Source organism: Mugil cephalus, chromosome 19, assembly GCF_022458985.1.
Source record: "Mugil cephalus isolate CIBA_MC_2020 chromosome 19, CIBA_Mcephalus_1.1, whole genome shotgun sequence".
NCBI lineage: Eukaryota > Metazoa > Chordata > Actinopteri > Mugiliformes > Mugilidae > Mugil > Mugil cephalus.
In genome coordinates this window covers 6,621,393-6,645,110 of record NC_061788.1, presented here as the reverse complement: position 1 = coordinate 6,645,110, position 23,718 = coordinate 6,621,393, and the positions used below count along the sequence as shown (strand labels likewise).

Here is a 23,718-nt window from a genome sequence, read left to right as displayed (position 1 = left end):
TAACTGTGGTGTTTCAGTTTCTCACAACTCTGAGGGACACATGCATGAGGCTCACAACCACAAAACGTCTCCTGAACCCAGAATGGAAAGGGAGGAGGAAAATGAAATCAAAGGTATCTTAGCAATCTTCTTAAACTACCTAAACATCTTGTAACTACTGCAACAAGGGTAACTGTCCGACAAGTGTTAAATACATTTTAATTGTGGTGTTTTAGAGTCTCACGAGTCTGCGGGACACATGCATGAGAGTCACGGACACATGCATGAGGCTCACGGATACATGCCTGAGAATCGTAGAAGCGTGCCTGATGGTCATGGAAGCATGCATGGGAGTCATGGAGACATGCATGGGAGTCATGGAGACATGCATGGGAGTCATGGAGACATGCATGGGAGTCATGGAGACATGCAAGAGGCTCATGGACACATGCGTGAGAGTCATGGAAATGTGCCTGAAAGTCATGGGCACAAGCCTGAGTCTCATGGACAACAACATGACAGTTATGGAAACGTGCATGACAATCATGGACATGAGCCTGAGCCGCATGGAACGGGTCATGAGAGTCATGGAACGGGTCATGAGAGTCATGGAACGGGTCATGAGAGTCATGGAAATGTGCCTACAAGTCATGAAGATGTGCATGAGAGACATGGAGACAGGCCCAAGCCTCATGGACATGTGCATGAGATGCATGGACAATCACATGAGACTCATGGAAATGTACATGAGAGTCATGAACACAAGCCTGAGCCTCAGGGACACATGCCCGAGAAGCATGGACATGTGCATGAAGCTCATGGAAATGTGCTTGAGACTCATGGGCACAACACTAAACCTCACGGACACATGCCTGAGGCTCATGGACACATGCCTGAGGCTCATGGACATAAGTCTGATCTTCATGGAAACACACATGGGACTCATGGAAACTTACATGAGACTCATGTACAGATGGCTGAGTCTCATGGAAAGGTGCAAGAGTCTCATGGAAATATTCATGACAGTCATGGACACGGGCCTGAGACACATGGACACATGCCTGAGACGCATGGACACCTGCAGGAGACTCATGGAAATGTTCATGACAGTCATGGACACGTGTCTCAGACTCATGGAAATGCGCATGAGGCTCATGGACACGCCCCGGAGACACATGGACACATGCATGAGGCTCATGGAAACGTGCATGGGAGTCATGGAAACGTGCCTGAGGCTCATGGAAACGTACATGGGAGTCATGGAAACGTGCCTGAGGCTCATGGAAACGTACATGGGAGTCATGGAAATGCACATGAAGCTCATGGAAACGTACATGGGAGTCATGGAAATGCACATGAAGCTCATGGAAACGTACATGGGAGTCATGGAAATGCACATGAAGCTCATGGAAACGTACATGGGAGTCACGTAAATGCACATGAAGCTCATGGAAACGTACATGGGAGTCACGGAAACGCCCATGACGCTCATGGAAACGTGCATGGGGTTCATGGAAACGCGCATGATGCTCATGGAAACGTGCATGAGGCACATGGAAACGCCCATGATGCTCATGGAACTGCGCATGATGCTCATGGAAACGTGCATGATGCTCATGGAAACGTGCATGAGGCTCATGGAAACGCCCATGAGGCTCATGGAAACGTGCATGATGCTCATGGAAATGCACATGAAGCTCATGGAAACGTACATGGGAGTCACGTAAATGCACATGAAGCTCATGGAAACGTACATGGGAGTCACGGAAACGCCCATGACGCTCATGGAAACGTGCATGGGGCTCATGGAAACGCCCATGATGCTCATGGAAACGTGCATGATGCTCATGGAAACGCCCATGATACTCATGAAAACGTGCATGATGCTCATGGAAACGCCCATGATGCTCATGGAAACGTGCATGAGGCTCATGGAACTGCGCATGATGCTCATGGAAACGTGCATGGGGCTCATGGAAACGCCCATGATGCTCATGGAAACGTGCATGGGGCTCATGGAAACGCCCATGATGCTCATGGAAACGTGCATGAGGCACATGGAACTGCGCATGATGCTCATGGAAACGCGCATGGGGCTCATGGAAACGTGCATGGGAGTCATGGAAACGTGCATGATGCCCATGGAAATGTGCATGGGAGTCATGGAAACGTGCATGATGCCCATGGAAATGTACATGGGAGTCATGGAAACGTGCATGATGCTCATGGAAACGTGCATGGGAGTCATGGAAACGTGCATGATGCCCATGGAAACATGCATGGGAGTCATGGAAACGTGCATGATGCCCATGGAAACGTACATGGGAGTCATGGAAACGTGCATGATGCCCATGGAAATGTGCATGGGAGTCATGGAAACGTGCATGGGAGTCATGGAAACGTGCATGATGCCCATGGAAACGTGCATGGGAGTCATGGAAACGTGCATGGGAGTCATGGAAACATGCATGATGCCCATGGAAACGTGCACGGGAGTCATGGAAACGTGCATGAAGCTCATGGAAACGTGCATGGGAGTCATGGAAACGTGCATGATGCCCATGGAAACGTGCATGAAGCTCATGGAAACGTGCATGGGAGTCATGGAAACGTGCATGATGCCCATGGAAACGTGCATGGGAGTCATGGAAACGTGCATGGGAGTCATGGAAACATGCATGATGCCCATGGAAACGTGCACGGGAGTCATGGAAACGTGCATGAAGCTCATGGAAACGTGCATGGGAGTCATGGAAACGTGCATGATGCCCATGGAAACGTGCATGAAGCTCATGGAAACGTGCATGGGAGTCATGGAAACGTGCATGGGAGTCATGGACACAAACAAACAACCTCATCTGAACACGGAAAGAAAAGAGAAGAGGAGCATACGGACAGAAAGGCAGAAAGGAGAGGTATCTCAGTTAGATGTAGTGGTAGCAAAGTTCTAATCTGTAGTGACAGAAATATGCAGTAGATACAAATTCATCTGTGTTTCATTTTGCCAAGTGGAGAAAAATGCCCACCTGAAACTTAGAAAGTAGAAACAGCAGATATTTATCTGAAAGACTTTCTTGTAATTTTAATGACGGTGGTTGTTTCAGACCCCCAAAAGTCTGACGCACATGTGCACGAAACTCATGGCCACAAAATAACAACCTCCTCTGAGCACGGGGGAGAAAGGCCTTAGGAAAGAAAAGGTATCTGGCGGTGGCAGCATTTTTTTTTGATAAATTTACATACTGAAATATGCAGTCCATAAACTTTCCTCATGAGCTAAACTTGGCAACTCCTAGCATTAAACTGGGCCACTATAAACAGCAGATATATATCTATATTTATGTGTCTGTATGCGTTCAGCAAAATAATAGTGCAGTCAGTAAATTTAGAAAGTAAAATCCCAATTTGGCATCAAATTAAGCATCATATTATTTAGAACCGTTGCTGAGAATTGTTGCTGAGGAGTAAGAATAGAAATGGACAAGACCGAGCTAGACATTATTATTCATATGGTTGAGGCAAGAGCAGAGAAAAAATCCATGTAATATTTGTTTTTTCATTCATTAAGTATAAAGGACAAAAGCAATTGTCAGCGTTACGGTGGCTCTTAAAAAACAAACAAAAAAAAAAAACATACCATATATTTTTACTTGTTTTGTCACTGATAATCATGGTTTTTCAGTCCCCCACAACTTTGAGGGTCACATACATGAGCCTCATGGCCACACAGCAAAATCACCACCTGGCCACTGGGAGGAGAGGCCCCATGAAAGAAGAGGTACTTTAGATGTAGTCGTTTCACTGATCTACTGTAGATTCGCAGTAGCTATAAACAGTATATTACTTCAGATGCAGTAAATATGCAGTAGATAAACTTTTCCCATGAGTTGAGCTTGGCAGCTTGGTGTGAAAAACAGGAAAATGCATCTAAGTTTATCTCTTGAACTGTGTGGTACTCTGTCAGTCAGTATGAGCCATAAGGCTGAATCTTATTCTGGTATCCTGGTAGCAACTGTGCTGCCATACAAGTTAAATAAGTTTGTATTGAGAATTGTATGAGTCTTCTCATACACTTTTAAATAACCTCATGTCTTGTATGCAGATATATACGATATATCCTAGAATATTTAATTGTGATCTCTACTAGAAGAGGTTTCTCACAACTTGTTGGATATTGTTGACTTGTCGGTAGTCTGTGTGGTACCTAGTTTGGTGAAACAGCCTGAGATGATCTGTGCTGCGTCAATATAAATTGATTTTGGAGTCGCTGCTCGTTTGTAGTGCACCATGTCTCTGAAAAACCTGAGAGGGAAAGTGGCGGTCATGGGACCACGAAGCACGCCTTTGGGAGAGACGATGAAGAGGAGAAAGAAAAAAGGAAAAAGAAAGGTAGAGTTTTCATCATGCGATATAGTCGCACAGTGATTCATAACTGGTTGCACAAATTTACCGTGATGAGGTTAATAGGTGACACGGTGCGGGGATTATCTGAAATCTTCGTTCTGCGGAGCCGCTCCATTAAATGTGGCGATTTGGATCATTTGAGCCCCTTAGTCGATTCATTATTTTTTTGGCTGGATTTGCGTCATTGCCTACACATGAAAATAAAATGTTTAACAAACATTTCCCACAGATATTTTCTGTTGTTTATCTCACACCGTTTCTAAATATTTGCTCAGGGGCTTTCAATCACGTTCAGCAGATTTATTGCCAGGATTGTGTTGAGTATATAAGGGGAGCTCACGTTGAGTTTTCCTCACTTTGTTTTAGCAAAACAGTCTCACAACAGGTCCCACTATAGTTAGTTAAGTTCCAGAATAAACCATTATTTTTTTTTGTTTGTGCTTCAAATTATTTAATAAATCTGAAAAGCTGAAGATAAATAAATAGGCCATTTAATTTGGAGATATATGTCTTGAAAACTCTGATCTCTGTCCAACCAGTTAAGAAACACAACACTAGTTGAAGCTTAAGCTTTATAGAACAAAGAAACCCCCGTCTTTAAGGTAGAACCTAGTGGAAATCCCTGCCACCTCGTCCATGAGACCCCTCTCTAGTACTGTTACTGACCTGTAGGCTATAATCTGCTCCTGCTGTGTAGAGGTATAGAGGTCTGTAGCGGAGTGCATGATGTGGAGACAAATCTTAAAGAAAGATTCCTTCATCCTTCAAGGGCTTCTGAAACTCTTGATCTCAGGAGAGCCGCAGGCCAAAGAGCTGTTTGGGATCATATACGATGATTTCAAAGGTAAGAGACCAACACGGAGCAGCACGCGGTGCCAAGAACCAGACAGGAGGCTTGAGCTGGATTAGATTGTTTGGTTCGGATCAGAGGCACATTTCTGCGATTTCCATAAATTGCGGCGTTTCAAGGAGAAAACCTGTGGAAAAATTCCCTCCATAGTTTTTTCATTTCATTTCACTCATTCTTTTCTTCTTCCTCCTCCTCTTCCTCCTCCCTGTGAATCCCTCGTGTTTGTTTTACGTGCACGGTCAAGGTAAGAATCTGCATTTAAATAAGCACTAAACCATCAAACAGTTGTACATATTGACGTTTGTGTTCGCCGATTTTAGCAGGTCCTTCGATGCGTGCAGTCATCTCTCTGCCTCCAAACACAACCGTCTTTAACTGTTAACAATTCACAACTGATAAATACCGATAAAGCAACATCTTGACTCGTAACGTTAATTTGTGGAACAATGTCCCATCGCCTCTCTAGTCTGCGGAGTAATTGGCCATTTATATTTAATTAGGCAGTTCTTCCCCCCGCTGCTAGCATGGTTCCCTCAGTGCTGAGAGAGGCACTTTATGGTGCTCCTCTCGCTGGCTTCCTTTAAACCAGCTCATTAATATTTCAGCTGGCATCATCAACCAAACAATAATAAAATAATGATGTGACGGCTGATTAAACAGCTAAACTCCGACTTTTTAATGTGCATTTAAATGTGTATTTGCATAAACATGCCTGGTAAACGCCTCTTTAGAGGACAGTGATGCCTTGCAGCACACTGCTGCAGCCAACTTCTAAGGCTTAATAAAACCTTAATTAGGTGCCGGCCCCAGCCAAGATAATCGTGGAGAGACTGTGGAGCAACCCCTTCTCTCCACCTCTCGCTGTTACCCCTCTGCACAATGCAGGTCTTACAGTAGGTGATATTGAGGCTTTCATTTCCATTTCTCTGTGAAAAAAAATTGTACAAAAGTCTTGGAATAATATTCTCCCCATCGTGTTTTCTTTCTTTCTTTTTTTTTCTTTTTTAGTTTTGGTTTTAGGGCGTGAAATCTGGAACAAGTCTTAATTTATCAAGCGTACCAGCATATAGAGTAAAACCTGCAATCAAATCTTCTCGGGTAATTCATGAATTACAAAGGGAAAATTTAATTAAGAGCTCAGACTGTGCAGCGGCACAGAGGAGCGGATTTAAAACTGTGGAAATGAAAAAAACAACAGTGAAACAATGACTCAGACTTTGGGGCTCGGCCAAAAATATTGCATTCGTATTGATCCATATAGATAATGTACATTTAATACCAACTGATGCAGTGCCCGTTGAAAATGTGTCTGTTAAGAAGGGGTCATCGTGGCTTGCAGACATCTGGCAGAAGATTAAATGAGCTGAAAGGAGCTGAAGGTAACTGTGTCAGAGCCCCCTGACATTATCAAAGTGTAACAGGAAAACCCACTATTAGCTAAAATATGACGACATATACTCAACTGAGTGACTTCAAAACTGAAACTTCACTTACTTGGAGCAGCACGCCGGCCAAGTTTGAAGTGGAAAGCGATGCTACGAAAAGTCAATACACATACACAGAAAATAACAAAGAAGGAAACACATTCACTATTTCACAACCAGCGCTAAATGTCAACAGGCAAAAAGCAGCGTTTACTATGAAGTTCAAGGGGTAACATTATATGTATTAGGTTAAAATACCATTTTGTGGCTTGAGAAACTCAGTTTTTACACATCATGTCTTTCCCATGAAAATATAAAACTGATATTATAAGTCAGTGATGTTCGTGAAATTGCAGGCACAAGTGAAAGATCATTGAGCTTCTTCAACAGGGACCATTTGGGGGCGAGTTTGTCTTTCAAAACAAATGGTGGAAAATGTTTTAAACATCTTAGGCCATCGCAGGCCATCGGTGTATTTTGCTCTGGATATCGTTTTTCTGTTAAACCAGCTTTAGAAATTGATGTCATATGACGTCTCTTCTCATGGCTGCGACCCTGCACGTATAAGCTGTAGCTGAATAAGCTGATAAGCTGCGCAGACGAGACTCAAACGCGTGATTTTTTTTTTTTTTTTTTCGCAAATTACCAACCAATTTATCTTAATTATTATGGTAATATTTTACTAATTACTGATACAGCTTTGACACCCAGCTGTATAAAGAGAAGCAGTTTTCCATCAGGTTAACAGGAGCCGGGTCATTTTTAAAAGTGTCAGGCGCAGTCTGGAAAACACCCACTGTATCGCACACCTCAGACTCCCTTGGTTATTGTTCTATAGCTGATAACCTTCCCATCTACTAATACAATTAAATCCCAAGACCCAATTAACATGCCCGTACTCAGGCACCTGCACACGGACACACAAAAAAAAAACAAACGCACACACAGGATGGTGGAATTCCCATCAGTAATCAGTGCAGCCCAGCGAAGCAGACTCAGCAAACCTGTGAGTGTAGTAATGGAGAGGGAGTGGTCTGTCTTTATTGAACCAATATGGGAAAGTCATAAAACGCACACAGGGCCATTCAACGTTCACTGACCTCTTAAACTTTCAAACGTGAAAATCGCTTGTGATTTCCTGCTGCCGTGCATCAAATGAGAATCTCCGAGTATAAAATTTGAGTTGCGTGAACTTTATAATCATCCCATTGTAGGACCTGAATTCGAATCCGTCTCTTTCCTTTTCAGACTGTGAGTGCTACGGCCACTCCAACCGCTGCAGCTACATCGAGTACCTGAACATCATCACATGCGTCAGCTGTAAGCACAACACCAGGGGCCAGAACTGCCAACTCTGCAGACTGGGATACTTCCGCAACGCCTCTGCCGAACTGGATGATGAGAGCGTCTGCATCGGTCAGTCTGCTGGGAGGGAGGGTGTGTGTGTGTGTGTGTGTGTGTGTGTGTGTGTGTGTGTGTGTGTGTGTGTGTGTGTGTGTGTGCGTGTGAGTGTGTGTGTGTCTGTCTGTGTGTCTGTGTGAGTGAGTGACAGAACTGGACAAGCAGATGTTGCGTTATTAAACTGAAATTATCACATCTAGGCAGTGTAGTGGTGAAATTTTAATGCATTAAAAAAAAAAAAAAACTGAAAGCATCTTCTTTTACAATATAGCTGCTTTCGTGACACGTTTCTATTATGTTGGCTCTGTCGTCTAGTGCACAGGATTTAAAAAGAAACAATGATTATGGGATTTAAGAGCTGTGAGATTCAAGATGTGTGCGTCTGCATCCACATCAGACGAAATTCTAATTCTTTTTTTATGCGTAGTCCCCAAACTGTAGCAGGCAGAAGTGGTTCCATCGCAACCACAAAGCTGCTAATTGATATTAGTATATTAATACAATGATGAAACAGCTTAGTGTAAAGTCGTCTCTGCTTGATTCAGGTTGTTCTTGGAAGAATATTTTAAATTGTCCCGATTTCCAGAAGGAGTTGCTTTTGTTTCTGTTAAAAAGCCCCGACACTGTTTATCAAAGGCATTTTCATGATGAAGTACCGAGCTCAGATGTGATTTAAAGGGTACTTCAGAAAGGAACAGTTATGTATAAAGCTAGTAACTACTAACTACTTATTGACAGTCCCAAACACTGCTCTTTGCATTGCTTTGAGCAAAGTTCTTGAATTTCTCTGGCACAACCATCTCCAGATAAAGCTGAGAAACCATCCAACAACCAACCTGCAGGATGATTTGCTGGATAAGCTACACAACCTCCTAGGTCTTGGCATCGTCTGGTGCCAGTGGTTGGGGGGTGGGGTCATATGCAGCATATGAGGAAAGCATAAGCGCACCAAGAGGGTAGGGGGTCCACACTAGTCTGAAAATAAACCATCTCCATCCAGCTCTCCGGTCCATTCTGCTTGCCAAGAGCTCCAGCTATGGTTGCGTTTACTTTCATTCATAAACTCCCTGTCCTCCGGGAGAGGACTCCGACAAGAGGTTAGAATTACACACTGAATAAAAGAAATATACAATCTCTGAGCAGCACCATACGGATTGAAGGGAGATTGGATGATACAGTGACTCAACATCGCCTCCTTAGGTACAAGGTGGAATTGCGAGAGGAAGAATCTGGGTTAGCGTGTTAGCTTTGACATAATATCATCATAAACGTTGCTATTTCTTCATAAAGTGTTGATAGGTTTAGTTAACTTTTGAATGTGAAATTAAAAATCTTACATATTACCCCTTTAAGCAAGATATTCTCAGTTGCCTGTCAAAAGTTTCTATTGTTCATACAATAAATCGTATAGTTTTAAGGCTTCTACTCTAGCTGTCCTGAAGCTGGCTGGACTACAGCATGAATTCAAGAAGTCGTACACTTTTCATCCAATAGAGACGCAAACACCCTCAGGCAACCTTGAAGCACAGACCCAATATGCTAGAGTGCAGAGTTAAAACACTGAAAAACATATAACTTGTGTAATACCAATAACTATACTACAGATAAACACTTTTACATCCTAACATACATATGTATGTAATACACTGTTCGCTTTCATAGAGCATTTACTCCTTTTTAACTCGACTTTTATTAAGGGCATGTACTGAGACGAGGTCACTCTGTTTGCATAGCTGTGGAGCTAAAATCTGGTGTTGATTTGGATCCATCTGTAGGTGGACTGCAGGGGGTTGGAGGGTAAACTCGCCGCGGTCGGGGCACACACACAGGGCTGGTCCTTTAAGTCAGCACAAATAAGGCCCCATTAGCTCATCTGCCAGTACACGGGCACAGAAATCAGCTCACACCAGCGTCTCTGGAGCGAGAAATCAAACATCTGAAATCTCAAACACAAAGGCATGTTTAACACTCGCCATTCTCCACAAATGTTCACTCACAGCGTCTCGTGTATCATCCCGATATTAATGCGCATGACCCACAAACACAGGAATATCAACCGCGTTGCTGTGGCTGGTTTAATGTGGGCCTCTTGGCTCGTTTCACTTGTATGAATATTTTATGGTCGATTTTATAATAAATTAGTTGATCTGGGGTTTGCGTAAAAAGACACACTATCGGCTCATGCCAGTCACGAGAGAAACGTCGCTTCAGCATCAGCTGGATGATAGATGCAGAGCTACTACCAGCTATTACTGATCTGAATATCAGCCTCTAAATAAGTGGAATAATTCAAAAATAAAGTAATTTATCAAAAATTGTATTTAAATTCTGTCATTGTGCGAAGAAGAGAGGTAAATTGGAATCAGTGGGGAGTTTTAACACTGTAATACAACCAAACTATTATGTTAAACACAAAAACAAATTATTCTTATTAGTAGAAAAAAGGAGTTGTTTGATACGCATTTGAATCAAAGTATTAAGACTGAACTGAAGATTAATTATGCATCATGACAAAAAGACTTACCAGCTGTTTAAAACATCACAGTGCTCATTACTTCTTCTACCTTAGAATTCAGATGTCGTATGCCAGAGCTTGCAGTTCGCGGATTAGTGGGATTATGTTCCCATAGATCTGACACACATACATATATAGTATCTTCTGATGTAAAGAACACCTGTCCTTTCAGTTTTGAGTCTGGATGAGAAGTGAGAGCAGTCTCAAGGCTGTATGATAGGTGTTGTTTTGCCAGAAATCCATGCCGATGAGTTTCGTTGAAAGACTGTAAGGTTAGTTTGAGTTCTGGTGCTTTACTATTTGAAAATGAACGAAGACAAACTGTGAGATCTAAAATGTAAAATTAAACATCTTTTAAATAATTCTTAGTCCTGACAGCGTCGCATGTACCAGATTTTCTGCGAGTTCTGCATAGAAAGCTCCACAAAGGCATCTAGGTAAAGTGGTACATGGTCGGTAAAGCAAAAATATACTACTTCTGGCAGCAAACTTTCAGGCCTGAGTCTCTGCAACGTCTTGGGACATCTCTGCACTTTGGAGAAGTGCTGTAAGTCTGAAGCGGTTGAACATCAAACACAACTCTGTGGTCTGAATACAAATGCGCACTCTTCTTGGGCTTAACTGAGTTCAACTCTGCAAAGTCCAAAGATTTAAAACACGGCGAGGAACTCTAAATGTCTCCCTCTCTTCGTACTCCTCTTCCTCTCAGAGTGTAACTGCAACCAGATGGGCTCTGTTCATGACCGGTGTAACGACACAGGCTACTGTCAGTGCAAAGATGGCGCCACGGGGGCCAAATGTGACGACTGTCTGCCAGGATTCTACTTTAAACAAGGCTGTTACCGTGAGTACAAAAAGACTGATGTTTGAAGGGGGTGGGGGTGTGGGGGGGTGGAGGGGGGGGTCTGTTTGTGTCTAAAAGTCTGGGGTTGAAGAAGTGTTGCATCCTTTCCGGGACCTTTGCGAGTCCACCGTCCACTTAGCGCGCGCAGCTCCCGATGTTTTCTTTACTCGCAGGGGAACAGCTTATGTAGCTCATTAGCTGCATCAGCTGCTCCTTTAATTGATGACCCTGTCACACGTTAACCCCATTACACAGAATCGCCTTCCTCTGCCATCCACCATCTAGTCAGGGGCCTCACTCTCAAACAGACCCTCCCCACCTACATACACACATTTAATAACAGGCATGCGTGCATTCTGACGGTGGGTATATTTATTACAGTGTGCAGCAGGTTGTAATAAATAGTAGTGCAGCTTGTTTTAGGAATGACATCTTACTCCAGTGCAATAGAGCCAATTATCTTTGGTGTAATAATAACAAAAAATGTTAGTACATGTAATCACTTCTTGTCACACAAGCCTGATCCTCTGTTTCCTCTCTGAACATTTTTAGGTCAAGTATCTTGCGCTGTGCAACTGCGCCTGTGCTTTGCTTAATGTCTTTTACAGCGTTTTAATGATGCTCCCAGTTCAGACGATCATTACTTAACAACACGTCACGCGTTCAGTTTATTTTCTGCTGGACTTGATTCAGTGATTTTGACTTGACCCTGAGAAAGTGCAGGCTCAAGAAAAACAGACAGAAAAAAGGGCTGCAAAAACAAAAAAAAAAAAAGCAGGTGTTACCTGTTGTAATCCCTGAGGCAAAGACTGGAGAATTTATCTTGTCTCTTTCCTTCCTCCTGCTTTCTCATCTACTTTGTTCTTTCTGCCCCGAATTCTTCTCCTCTCCTGAATCTCCGTTTCCTATCGTGCCTTTTCTAACATTTCCCCTCCTTATCTTCCCCCATCCGTATCTCTTTGCCATACATCTTTCCTTCGCCTTTGTGCTCCCCCGCTATCCTTTTACCGCCTGTCATTCTGTCACCTCGCCGCACGCTCTTTATTCCCAACTCCTCTCTTCCATTCTCCTTACCTCTGCAATTCCTTTTGCTCTCCGTCCTTCCCCACCACTTCTCCCTCTGCTGCTCTTTCCCGCCTTCCCTTCATCTTCTGCTTCGCAGCTAACGTTTGCGACGAGGAGATGCTCCTGTGCCAGAACGGAGGAACGTGCTACCAGAACCAGAAGTGCATCTGTCCTCCGGAGTTTAAGGGCGTACTGTGCCAACAATCTCGCTGCGAGGCGGGCAAGGACTGCAACGGCGCCTCCACGCCGCACCTTTCCACGGCCACCCTGCTGCTCTGCTCTCTGCTAACCTACCTGCTGGCCACGTTAATTCCACACTGAGCCACAAAAATACCCCCTCGGACCAAGGAGTGTGTGTACATGTGTGTGTGTCATGGGAGGCGAAGGGTGAACCGGAGCGGGGGAGGGCCGTCCCAGTCATGGACCCGACAAAAACGCACACTGCAGCACACTCCTATACGCGCGCGCACACACGCTCACAGAACACTACCTAAACCCCCATCCTCCTCTCAAACACACATACACAAACTTCACGGGACTGTTATAATCCTGAGCGTGTACTCAGGTGCGAGAAGGACAAACAGATTAACAAAGAGGGGAGCGACCTCAGAGAGAAGAGTGGAGTCTAAATGGGAGGGGGGGGAAGAATCATACCAACCACTGTTCCCTTTATTCCTGAGCTGGAGCAATGTGCATCAAACCAAAAAGCATAAACACTTAAATCACCACTGTTTCACTTCAAAGGGAATGGCTGTTGTACACACGATGGACATTTTATTTCTGTTTATTTTTTCGTTTCTCGGTTGAGTCGAGCGTCTCACCTCCGTCAGACTGGCGACGCGCGCGTGGTCGGACGCGCGGACGCGAGGCGAGGCGAGGGGTTCGGTGGATCCTGCTGCTGAGGCCTACGTATTATATTAACCAGGTTTAATTTTTCTCCTCAAAAGACGAGACTTTATTTTACATTTATTCTATTTCTGCTGCATTTTTTTTTTAAACGAATTATATCTTCAGTCATTGTATCTAATGTGCCCACTAGCAGTCGCTGAGATTATACATATTATATAATATCCAGGGGGTTATGAACTACTTAAAAAAAAAAAAAAAAAAAAATTAAAAAAAAAAATTAGTCACTATTATGGTTGTTATAGGAATGAGTGATTGTTGCCACACTTAGCGAGATTTAATCTTCACACAGTATTCAGGAAGCAGAATTTAACTAATCAGAAGTTTAAAAAGAGAGAGAAAAGATATGAACCACGTATCAATATTATATGACATTATTTGAATATTTTTTGTAGAAATTATTTTTGTTTGGAGTTACAATAAATGATAAAAAATGACATTTACAACTATTCCAAATGAGCATTTTATTACACTGAGTGTAAACCTTGCAGTAAATATGACTGTTATTTGCCTTCTTGCTTGTACTTTTTTTCATTCAGTCCACAGTTTCATGAGCCGCCTAAAGAGCTGTCATTTCAATCATTCATTTGATCCATTCCATGGTTTTTGAATGCTTATTATTATTATTATTATTAATATTATTACAAACGGATTATTTCAATTTAAAATCCAACAGTCTGTCTGACAATCACAAAGAACTGCTTTCCTGTGAAAAGAATATAAATTATTTTATTCTGATAAAAGTTGCAAAGAGCTTTTATATCCGAGAATGTCACTTGCAGATGCAGCACAGATAATGGACTAATTAAAAGTATTTTCCACAAAGTAAACAGCGGAGATACACAGTGATTCACGGCAGTCCCGGGAGACGAGGCGACGGAGGCCAGATCTTCTGCTCTTTTACTTTCCTTTACTCCTCTTCTTCTTAAGAAAAACGCCACATTATTTCTGTGAGATACGTTCCATTGCTGAGTCAGCGGATAAAGAGACATGAGTGCTGCATTACATCAGGATACAGTGTACATCAAAGATAAAAGCGAGACTAAGCCTGTGAGAAATGACGAGACGGGGATTCTGGTGTTACTCCTCTCTTCCTGAGCTGGCGCTAGCTGTATTAGCTATTCTGTGTGTAGGACTCATCCCCTCTGAGCTCCAACGGTGCCGAGAACTGAGGCTTGGGAAGGAATAGTCTATGAATGTAGAACATTGTGAAATGCTGTAAAGGAACGCATTACATTGTGGATCAAAGCGCAGGTAATTGTAGCCGGAGGAAAACGCATTATTGACAATTTAGACGCAGTACAAATACCAAACTTAAGAAGGTGAGAAAACTAATCAAGTAAAGAAGCAAACTGCATTCTAGTTAAATAGCCTATTGCATTTGTTATTATGACAAAAGTTTAAGATTGCAAAGGGAGTTCTATAAAGCATTTTAGTAACTAGAGCTGGTTCACCAACTTTCAGAGGGCGTGATGAGACAGTTATTTAGTTTTATTAACATCTGAAGCGATGAAAAACTGCTTGACTAACTCTGGCCAATATTTTTATTCCATAAAATGTATGTAAAATAAAATATATATAAAATATAGTGCTTTAAGTGTAACTATTAATTTGTACGTCGTTTTTTAACCTTATCCTTTACGACAAAATTCACCTCAAACAACTATCCAAGACGTACCGTAACAAAATTGAAAAAACTGTTCTTGCACAATCTGGAGGACACAGCTGGATTAGATCTCCTCTGAAGAGTTACGCTGAACTCTCTGAATGACTGTAACCGTTACTGGCAATGAGTTATCAACATTTCGACAGACTGAAACTTAAGGTTTTCATTTCCGCTGGAATGTTTTTTTATAAACAGATGACTGGAAGTGACTGTAGCATAGTCTTTAAATTTAATAACAATGTCATAAAAAAAACAAAACAAAGCAAGTGTTTTACACAAAAGGTATGTCAGGGAATTTCCAGCCACCAAAGTAACCCCCCCCCCCCCAAAGGTCAATTTCCTATATAGTGCAAGTTCACAACAGAAGTCACCTTTCCTATGGAACAGGTCTATACCTTGTTCTTTTATTAAATGAACTAATACAACACTGAAACAAACAACAAACATACAGGATACAAGCATGTTTCACACATACTGGCTTTTGTTGTGGACTAGGAACTACCTACTGAACCAGCATGTTGTGTTCAGAGTATCACACTATACAAATCTGAAGGACATGTCAAAGACTTATTGGCACAGCTAAAAATCACGTAGCAAGTCCATCGTTTTTTATTGTGTTTCCACATCAGCTTCAACCTTCAGTACAACTGCAGTATTTCTCTATTTGCATGTACTGTATTTTCTGTATATCCAGTGCATATAGATATTCTGTACACGTGTTCTAAAAATGGTGAAGGTTCTTCGTTCCATCTGAAACGCTTTCCACTACAGGTGCAATGCACACACAAAAAATAAATGAATAAATTGCAAAGCTAAAGGAAATGCCGCTATAATAAAATGTAAAACATTATAGGATAGCTAGGAATCTATGTAGTGGGCGTTATTAAAAACAATAATCGGCGCTGGCATTCAACAAACGATAAAGTCGATGTTTCTGTGAATGAAAACCGTCAAATAAGACCGCAGCTGTCAAATGATGCCTCAATTCAAGGCAGAACTGACTGTACCACTAAGGTTTATTAGGTTTACAGTAATTAATAAATATTCAACTCAACCTACCAAATTAAATTAATGAATATTCAGATCAACCTTCCCAATTAAATTAAAATGGAGCAGCAGCACTGTGTTTTTCTGCTCTGAGAGGAACCCAGAGAAACATAAAAAATGAATGAGCATAAACTCACTCATCAACACACAGCCCCTCTTTATTTCACCTCCGAGTAGCTGATGAATTAGTGTAACCGAAGACGACCCATATCCGAGTTTGCTCTATTATATCTCTTTAAAGAAACTGAGCTTCGGGTTTAAATTTCAACGTTTCCAGGCACCATACGACTCAACCGGATTCATTAATGAAGAGATGGATGCAGCCGTTAGAGAAATGCTTTACATACTGTCACAGGAACATTAACATGTATCTCATGAACTGACCTATTAAAGCTAGATTTTGGCAGCTGCTGGTGTCTGTGTAAGAGCTCAGAGACGTGGGAGAACAGCGGCAACAGAAGCTTGTCCTCGTCCTCCTGCAGTGCAGCCTCCTGAATGTAATTCAGAGTTTGTTGAAGATGTCTCTATTTGTCCATGTCATCTCTGCACTGTTTTCCCAGCTGTACCTCCGCCTCCTGTTTGGATTATTTTCAGCTGGATTTCACACGGGTCCCCAAGGCTGGGACGTCCAATGGCCACGGAGCTTCCTTTTCCAATCACCGTTTGTGTTGAGGATACATGCCAGTTACCTTCCCTATGTCCACCCCAATGGTCTCTGCCAGTCACACTTTGTTTAGCTTCTTGTACATGACCTGATTTCTCTTGTAGGGTCGCATGTTTCTCAGGGGGTTATTACTGGAGCTGATCTCCTGTTTCATCCTCCTTCAGTGCAGCAAATCTTTGCTAGATTCAGTCGCCCTGAAAGGAGCCCTGCTCACAGAGTCCATCTGGACGGACAGTGACATCACCTGGCGTCAATCGCTACATCCTACTCAGATCAAGAACTTGGGCAAGATAAACTCCTAACTGACTGATGATTGTGTATTTAGAACACTTTATCCTTCATTACATAGTCTGATAGCTAATACATCAAACACCCATCCTATATCAGTGTTTTTCCAACCATTTACAAGAGCGATTAGCTAAACCTGACACTATATAACGGTAATGGAAATGTCCACACACCCCAAGTCTTTTCGGTTTGTGCATATTTTAATTATCTTGCTCTAGACAGTTTCTGTCACCGTTACTTGAGTAGACACACCATCACGTTCGGCCTGTCTAAACATGTGGCACGCAGTTTGTGCTGTAGGATTACAGGTGTTCTGCACAGATGCTTACAAATAGCGCTGAGCCACGTTACAGCGAGCCGACAGGGTAATGAGTCCTGTGTGTGCACGGAAAAGCCCTTGTTCGCCTTCACTACATGATCCTGCAGCTTTTTCCACCAATTCCAACCAACCGGTTCCCCTGAGCAGGGCTCCATATTTTCTCCTATAAAACTAAATAAACCTGATTTAGTTAACCCAGACTCCTTCATACTTGATGGTACATGAAGGAAAAACAAAAAATGACTACCAATTTTGTCTGTAAAGCTTATACATATTACATATATATAGCAAATGTAATAATTTTCATGGTGAGATCAGTTTTACGTCAGCATCTGATCTTGTACTGTGTACTGTGTACTGATTTCAAACGAGAGAAGGCACGAAACCATGAAAAAAAAACATGAAACTGAGATGTTCATTCATTTAGTATGATATAAACATCAAGCATTGATGTTTCTACACTACACTACAGTCCTATTAATCAGTTTAAGTGTGCAGCGTCTCTTTAAGATGTAGATAAACTGTGTTCTCTTACCGACAGCTTGTCATTTTGGTTAAAGTACTTCTGATACAACCAATACACAGCGGCTTCTCATGATTCATTGCCCGTGCAATAGTTTAAGTTTTTGCACAGACAAGAATTTAAAAAAAAAAATCAACTGTACTATCAGAATCTCACTTGTTTGACTGTAATCAGAAAGAAACGTGGTGGATTGAGAGGTATGGTAAGGGAAGTTAAAATGACTTGTGTAACTGAATTTTACCATTAAAAACTCCACCTGCTGACAGCAGAGCGGTGCAGTAGCCGTGCTGAACCTGTGAAAATCACTGAATAAAATTGAATTAATATACATCAATAATTTATGTATCTCCAGGCCAACACCTAATATGCAACAGTTGGTGCTAAAAGTTTGATAGTTTGAAGGCGTAGGTCGCACACACATCGAACACACACAGATCAGACAGAAGTGCTCCTTTAAAAGACGTGCAGTGATGATATTTACAAATGGAAGCTTAAGCCATGCTATGACTAAATATACATTATGGGTTAGTGGTTGGGTAGTGCAGACTGCTCCCTGCTCCCTGGTACAGTCGGCGTCTCTCATCTTGATGAGGTTTCTACCCGAGGCATCTAGCCTGGGGCTAAGCTAAAGAAGACACTCAGAGGCGTTGCTGGACATAAAGTAGTGCTGGGCTACACTTCCCTAAAGACCAAGATCAAATCCACAGGAATTGTGGGTAAGATTATCCAGAATACTAATAACTGCAGGTGAAGAAAAACGGATCTAACCGTTGTATATACACTCGGCTTTAATGAAAAGGATTATTCAGGATAAATTACCAAGTAGCTAGACAGGGGAGGAGCCCACTGCAGGATTCTGCAGTACTGCAGAGAAGAAGGTGAAGTAGTGGCTCAATCCCCGATCAAATAGGCACAACTCCTTAACAGACAGACTTGAAGTGAGAAAGGCGTTTTTTAATCGCACATCAGAAAAAGCAAATTAAATCTCTTCACCATGTAGATAGACAGACATCCCTGCGTCTATCTGTTCTCTTACAAATGCTTAAATAAGAAGAGCACTTCAGATTTTGTGGAGCTAATCTGGCTATGTCTGGGACGACCCAGACGACCATCAACAATTCAATTCAATTATATTTATATAGCGTCAATAACTGCACAAATTGTCCCAAGACACTTTACAAAAACTGGCCTGAAACCTTCAGAGCAAGCCTGAAGGCGACAGCGGGAAGAAAAACTCCCATTTTACAGGACAAAACCTTGAGCAGAACCTAGGGGATGTTTTCTATCCAGTTTGTTGAGGCACAGCTGAACTTTTCCAACAGTTGCTCCATCAAATTAAATTCCGCATTGTGAAGAAGTTGCAAAAAATGAGGAAATGTGTCGCCTCACTGACAGAGCATTGGCTCCATACATTTCACTGATGCTGCATAGTCTCATGTAGCAGAAGCAATAACCGGGCCGACCCAGAAAATATCTTCTAGTTTTATTGGTTCTTTTACGAACAGATTTACAAAAAATAGTACTACTTGCTTAAAGGGGAAATGAAACGTACATGTATCAGTCATTGAAAACTACTGAAAACCTTTGCTTAAGTCATATATGTCTCTTTCACTGTCTACCACTACAGGAATCACCAACTCCATGACGTAACAGGCCACAGTATGGCAAGATGATCGCACCCATGATAAAAAATAAAAATAAAAAACAAATAACGGCCACTGTATTTTCTCCTTATGTGCTAACATTTGTCAGTAGTGTTATATATTGTTGATAAGAGCAGAACTCTGTCTATAAAATGTGGTTTACTTGATTGAGTGCTTCATACCTCCTTTAAAGTGCCTTGTATGGCTGTATGAAACCTGAAACATACTGGTAGTGAAGAGGACAACATAACTCTTCACAACTTAAAGTCTGAGTCTTCAGACCAGAGGAGAGGAGAAAGGCCTTTTCATCTCTGATGAAAAGAAACCACAGAGCAGTAACTTGGGCTGACTTGGGGAAACGAGGTATCCCAGAATGCATTTAGCGGGAGTCATTAAGTATGCTCTGTTTTTAAATGGCCATCACGTCCTCCAGGGTTCGTATTTCAGCTTCAAACTTGTCAAGTCTGAATGACAAAGAAGTTCACAAGTCAGAAGTTCCCAAACTGCACGATTTCACAAAATGACCATCTGCAAAAATCCAAATCCCTCTACAGGTTTGTGCAAACGTTGCCACATTTGAAATTACACTCGTCACTGTCGCCCTAACGCAAAAGAAAAGGAATCCGGATAAATATTCATGGGTGTCCACTGAATGACACATTACACTGCGCTGCAGATGAAGCTACAAACTATATTTGCTCTACACTGCTCTCCCCATATAATACGCGCTGTACCACCTTGTTGTCGCGCCACGCCGTGGCGTTCAAGGTGACAGCTTCATGTTTGCAAAGTTTGCAGGTTGTTTGTTGAATAGGCAAGTGGGAAATGTTCACAATGGCCTCTTACTTTGGCTGCCTTCCACCGCCTTGTTTTCCCACACTCTCCTTTTACTACCACATGCACCTCTGAAGTATCAGCGTGCCATATTTCAAACATGCTGGCATATGTCTGAGAAATGGCTGCTGCTGTGCAGTGTGTAACCCTCAAAATGCCTGCGCTTCAGGCAAGAAAATGAAATCTTTGTCAATTCACTGAGCTGTCACACTCAGCGCAGCAGTGAGGCTGACATCAGAGTGCCCAAAATGCCAGTTGTAAAACTTAAGAGCCAGATAGTCTGCCCTCTCCTCTGCTCCTGTACACAGGGAGCAGCGTGGAGATGTCTGCAGAGGACACGAATGCCACTTCAAATGTAAAATATTCATTGTAAGAAACATCTGCAATGGATTTAATTGAACTTTCTATCTCTGCGAATTTTAAAGACTGCCGTCACACAGTCAGTGTGTCATGAGAAGGTCATTTTTTCCGGCGTTATTTGCATTTTGCTAAATTCTTCAGTGTTTTTAGGAGACGTCAGAACGCTTTCAATTAAGTTTGTTTTGGAGTGGTGCCTCTGCCATCTAAGCCGTCTCAAAGTTTAAACAGACCATGCTTCCCAGAAGAGTAGACGTAAAGACAATATCCCGAGTCTGTTTTAGAGATGATTGTGTTTTAATGTGACAGCAGACAGTATGCACCGCTGAAGGCTCTTCTTTGGGATACTGGGTAAATTCACTGCAGCGCTTTGTTCCACAGTCATTTGGCAGAACGTTTCAGAGAGGCTTGATCAAATTTTCATTGGGAGCCTCAGACACATACAGAACCGCGGATCAGCGTCAAACTGTAAATGAAGAAATAAGACCAGATTTGTGACCTTAATATTTATAAAAATATGCATCAGTCCATCTATCCGTCATCATTTCCGCCATCCTTACTATAAACTGCCCAGTGTTAAGACAGCGAAAATACAATGACACGCCGGGAACTTTGAGCCAGACAGTCATTACTTCGAAAGCTTTTCAACTGCCAAAACATCTTTAAATATGAAGAAAGCCTTCATGCGTGCAATTATTCTTTTGTACACAAGAGAATATACAATGAGCGTGCACTTGCTTGCACTTAACTAGTCAACTAGATGACGTTGCAGTCAGGGAAAAATTGAGCTAGGTGCAACTTTTTTGCAAGATAATACAGAGATTGGGTAGGAAACCACCACAGGACAATGTGGGACAATACATGACATGATTTTTACTACAAAGCTTAAACTATTATCAAAATAACAGCCTAATAAGAAGAGAAATTACTTTTTTTAACACAATTGAAAAGGTTGGTGTGAATATTTGACGATTTGCTCAATCCAAGTGCCACACAAATGTCTCCAAGAAGACTATAGAAAACAAGTTAAACTGTATAGTTTTGGCTCTGCTTTTGAATATAACACTACCTGGATGACCAACAATCTGGATGCATGAGTAAATGACAATTAAGTTGGAAGCTTTATTCAAAATTATTTAAATGCTGCTGAGGAAAACCATATGAATACAGCCAACAATAGAGGTAGCGATCAGTTTTAAGTGTACTACAAGTGCACTGTATTAGCTTCTTATCATTCCAGCATTTTTTGCAAAAAAACGCCAATTTGGCACATACCCAAAGTGAAATGAATGCTGTTCATGAATATTTTGCAGCTCATGCGTGGCCTTGTCTATTTAGAAAGCCAAGACTCTGAAGTTTCTATCGCAAAAGTCAGAAAGTGGTATTGTTTCATGAGTAAAGTGGTGTAGCCAAGTGTCCTGGGTTCTCCTGCACTGTAGCGACCCTCGGCACTCGCTTTATTTTTCTGAACATCTTGTTAGACAAACCCACAATATTGAACTGCCGGCCCTACGGCAACTCAGAGGGACAATTTACACGCAAAATAGTCTTACAGTGATATTGATCTTCAGTAATCAACGATGGCACACAGTTAAATAAGAAGAAGATGTTGGGTTCGCCTGACTTTTTTTTGTTTTGAAAAAAATATGTTGGTTGTGTCAGCTGTGTTGGTTGAATCCGATAATGACTTTTATCAATGAAATAAGAAGAAAATTACATATTGCATGCAGCATTTACTCAGAGCTCTGATTGGTACAAAAAGCTAGACCCAAAAGAATAATAAAGGGTTAAAGGGATCCATAAAGTTTATATTAAGAATCAATGCTAGTGCAAAATACATGACTTACAGCCTTACCTGCACTTTTCAAAACTACTTTTCAGTTAAGTCAGTCACTCGTAATGCAACACAACTTAAAAAACATGAGAGAAATCCTCACAAGCAACTCTTTGCACATGTTTAAGTCTGCAGGTAACTAAGCAACCAACTTAACGGCCTCCATTACTGCGCGGTGGGGACAGATTTAAAACGTAGGCCTGTAACGTGACTGTAACTATCAGTAAGTTCACATACATGACAGGGACTGTGTTTGGCTCACCTTACTTGAGGAACCCTGTTTCTTTCGTGGTGATGAAGTGCTTCATATAATCCACATATTACACGATGTCCTGTTTGTGTTGTTGTTTTTTGTTTGGTCACTCGTCGTCTTGCGTCTTGCTGCTGCTAACAGAAACGCTGCAGCAGGTAACGTGAGAAGAAAAAAAATAAAACCTGTCTTTTCAAATTAAGACAAAAACAACAAAAAAAACGTTCTGTTTCTTAATTAACGGGATAAATTCAGAGTCCCGTCCACGGACAGTTTCACGTTTGTTCAATGACGTCTCCTCAATCAACGGTTCGTTTCTACACCTGGACGACGTCTGTCAGCGTCAGCTTTGATTGACACATTGTCTGACCAATCAGAGCGCAGGACCCGCCCCCTTTTTTTAATTTTTTTTCCACTTTTAAATACTTTATTAATTTTAAAGTGGACAAAATAAAAAATAAACTGATGAAATGAAAACAGAAACACTAACATAATTTTATCAATTACTGCAATTTATTAAAACTTTTAAAATGCAGTCTACGTTATGAGGCAATTCAGACAGCTTGTTATGGCACTGGATCTAAATAAAAAAAATAATAATACAAAAAAAACAAAAAAACATTTCAATTGAAAACATTTCTTTTAACCGAAGTTAAGCTTTTTGTCCGTCAGCCAACCTTTACCCCATTATATGAGCCATGATAATAAAGTGAGAATAGGTCAGTGCTATAAGAAGTTTCTAAGGCTTTGAATGTTTAAATGTGGCTTTATACGCAGCGGCCTAAAAATTTATTGAATTCCAGTTTGTGATCACCCAGACTTTTACTTAAAAAAAAGGCACAGTCTTGGCCCTTTACCTGTGGAAGCGCTACTAGCCCAGACCACCAGTTCATTCAATCTTTTGC

At 41.8% G+C, this 23,718-nt stretch overlaps 1 protein-coding gene and 1 long non-coding RNA gene across 5 annotated transcripts in view; one reads left to right on the top strand and one right to left on the bottom strand.

The window, feature by feature from the left end:
- ntng2b (netrin g2b) overlaps window positions 1-13,900 on the top strand; it is a 63,532-nt gene extending 49,632 nt beyond the window's left edge. For all 3 annotated transcript variants that reach the window (XM_047569824.1, XM_047569825.1, XM_047569826.1), the window contains exons 6-8: window positions 7,906-8,073; window positions 11,283-11,417; window positions 12,580-13,900. In XM_047569824.1, coding sequence (XP_047425780.1) covers window positions 7,906-8,073; window positions 11,283-11,417; window positions 12,580-12,803 — 527 coding nt within the window. In that variant the 3' untranslated portion in view covers window positions 12,804-13,900. The remainder of the gene's footprint in view (window positions 1-7,905; window positions 8,074-11,282; window positions 11,418-12,579) is intronic.
- Window positions 13,901-21,007: 7,107 nt separating this feature from the next.
- Window positions 21,008-23,177, bottom strand: LOC124996978. Of its 2 annotated transcripts, XR_007110908.1 has the most exons (3): window positions 23,085-23,177; window positions 22,826-22,962; window positions 21,008-21,195 (listed from the first exon to the last, which is right to left on the bottom strand). It is a non-coding gene; the product is annotated as an uncharacterized LOC124996978 (long non-coding RNA). The 2 variants fall into 2 exon arrangements; XR_007110907.1 differs by lacking the exon at window positions 23,085-23,177 and having other exon boundaries at window positions 22,826-23,069.
- Between the last annotated feature and the right edge of the window lie 541 nt (window positions 23,178-23,718).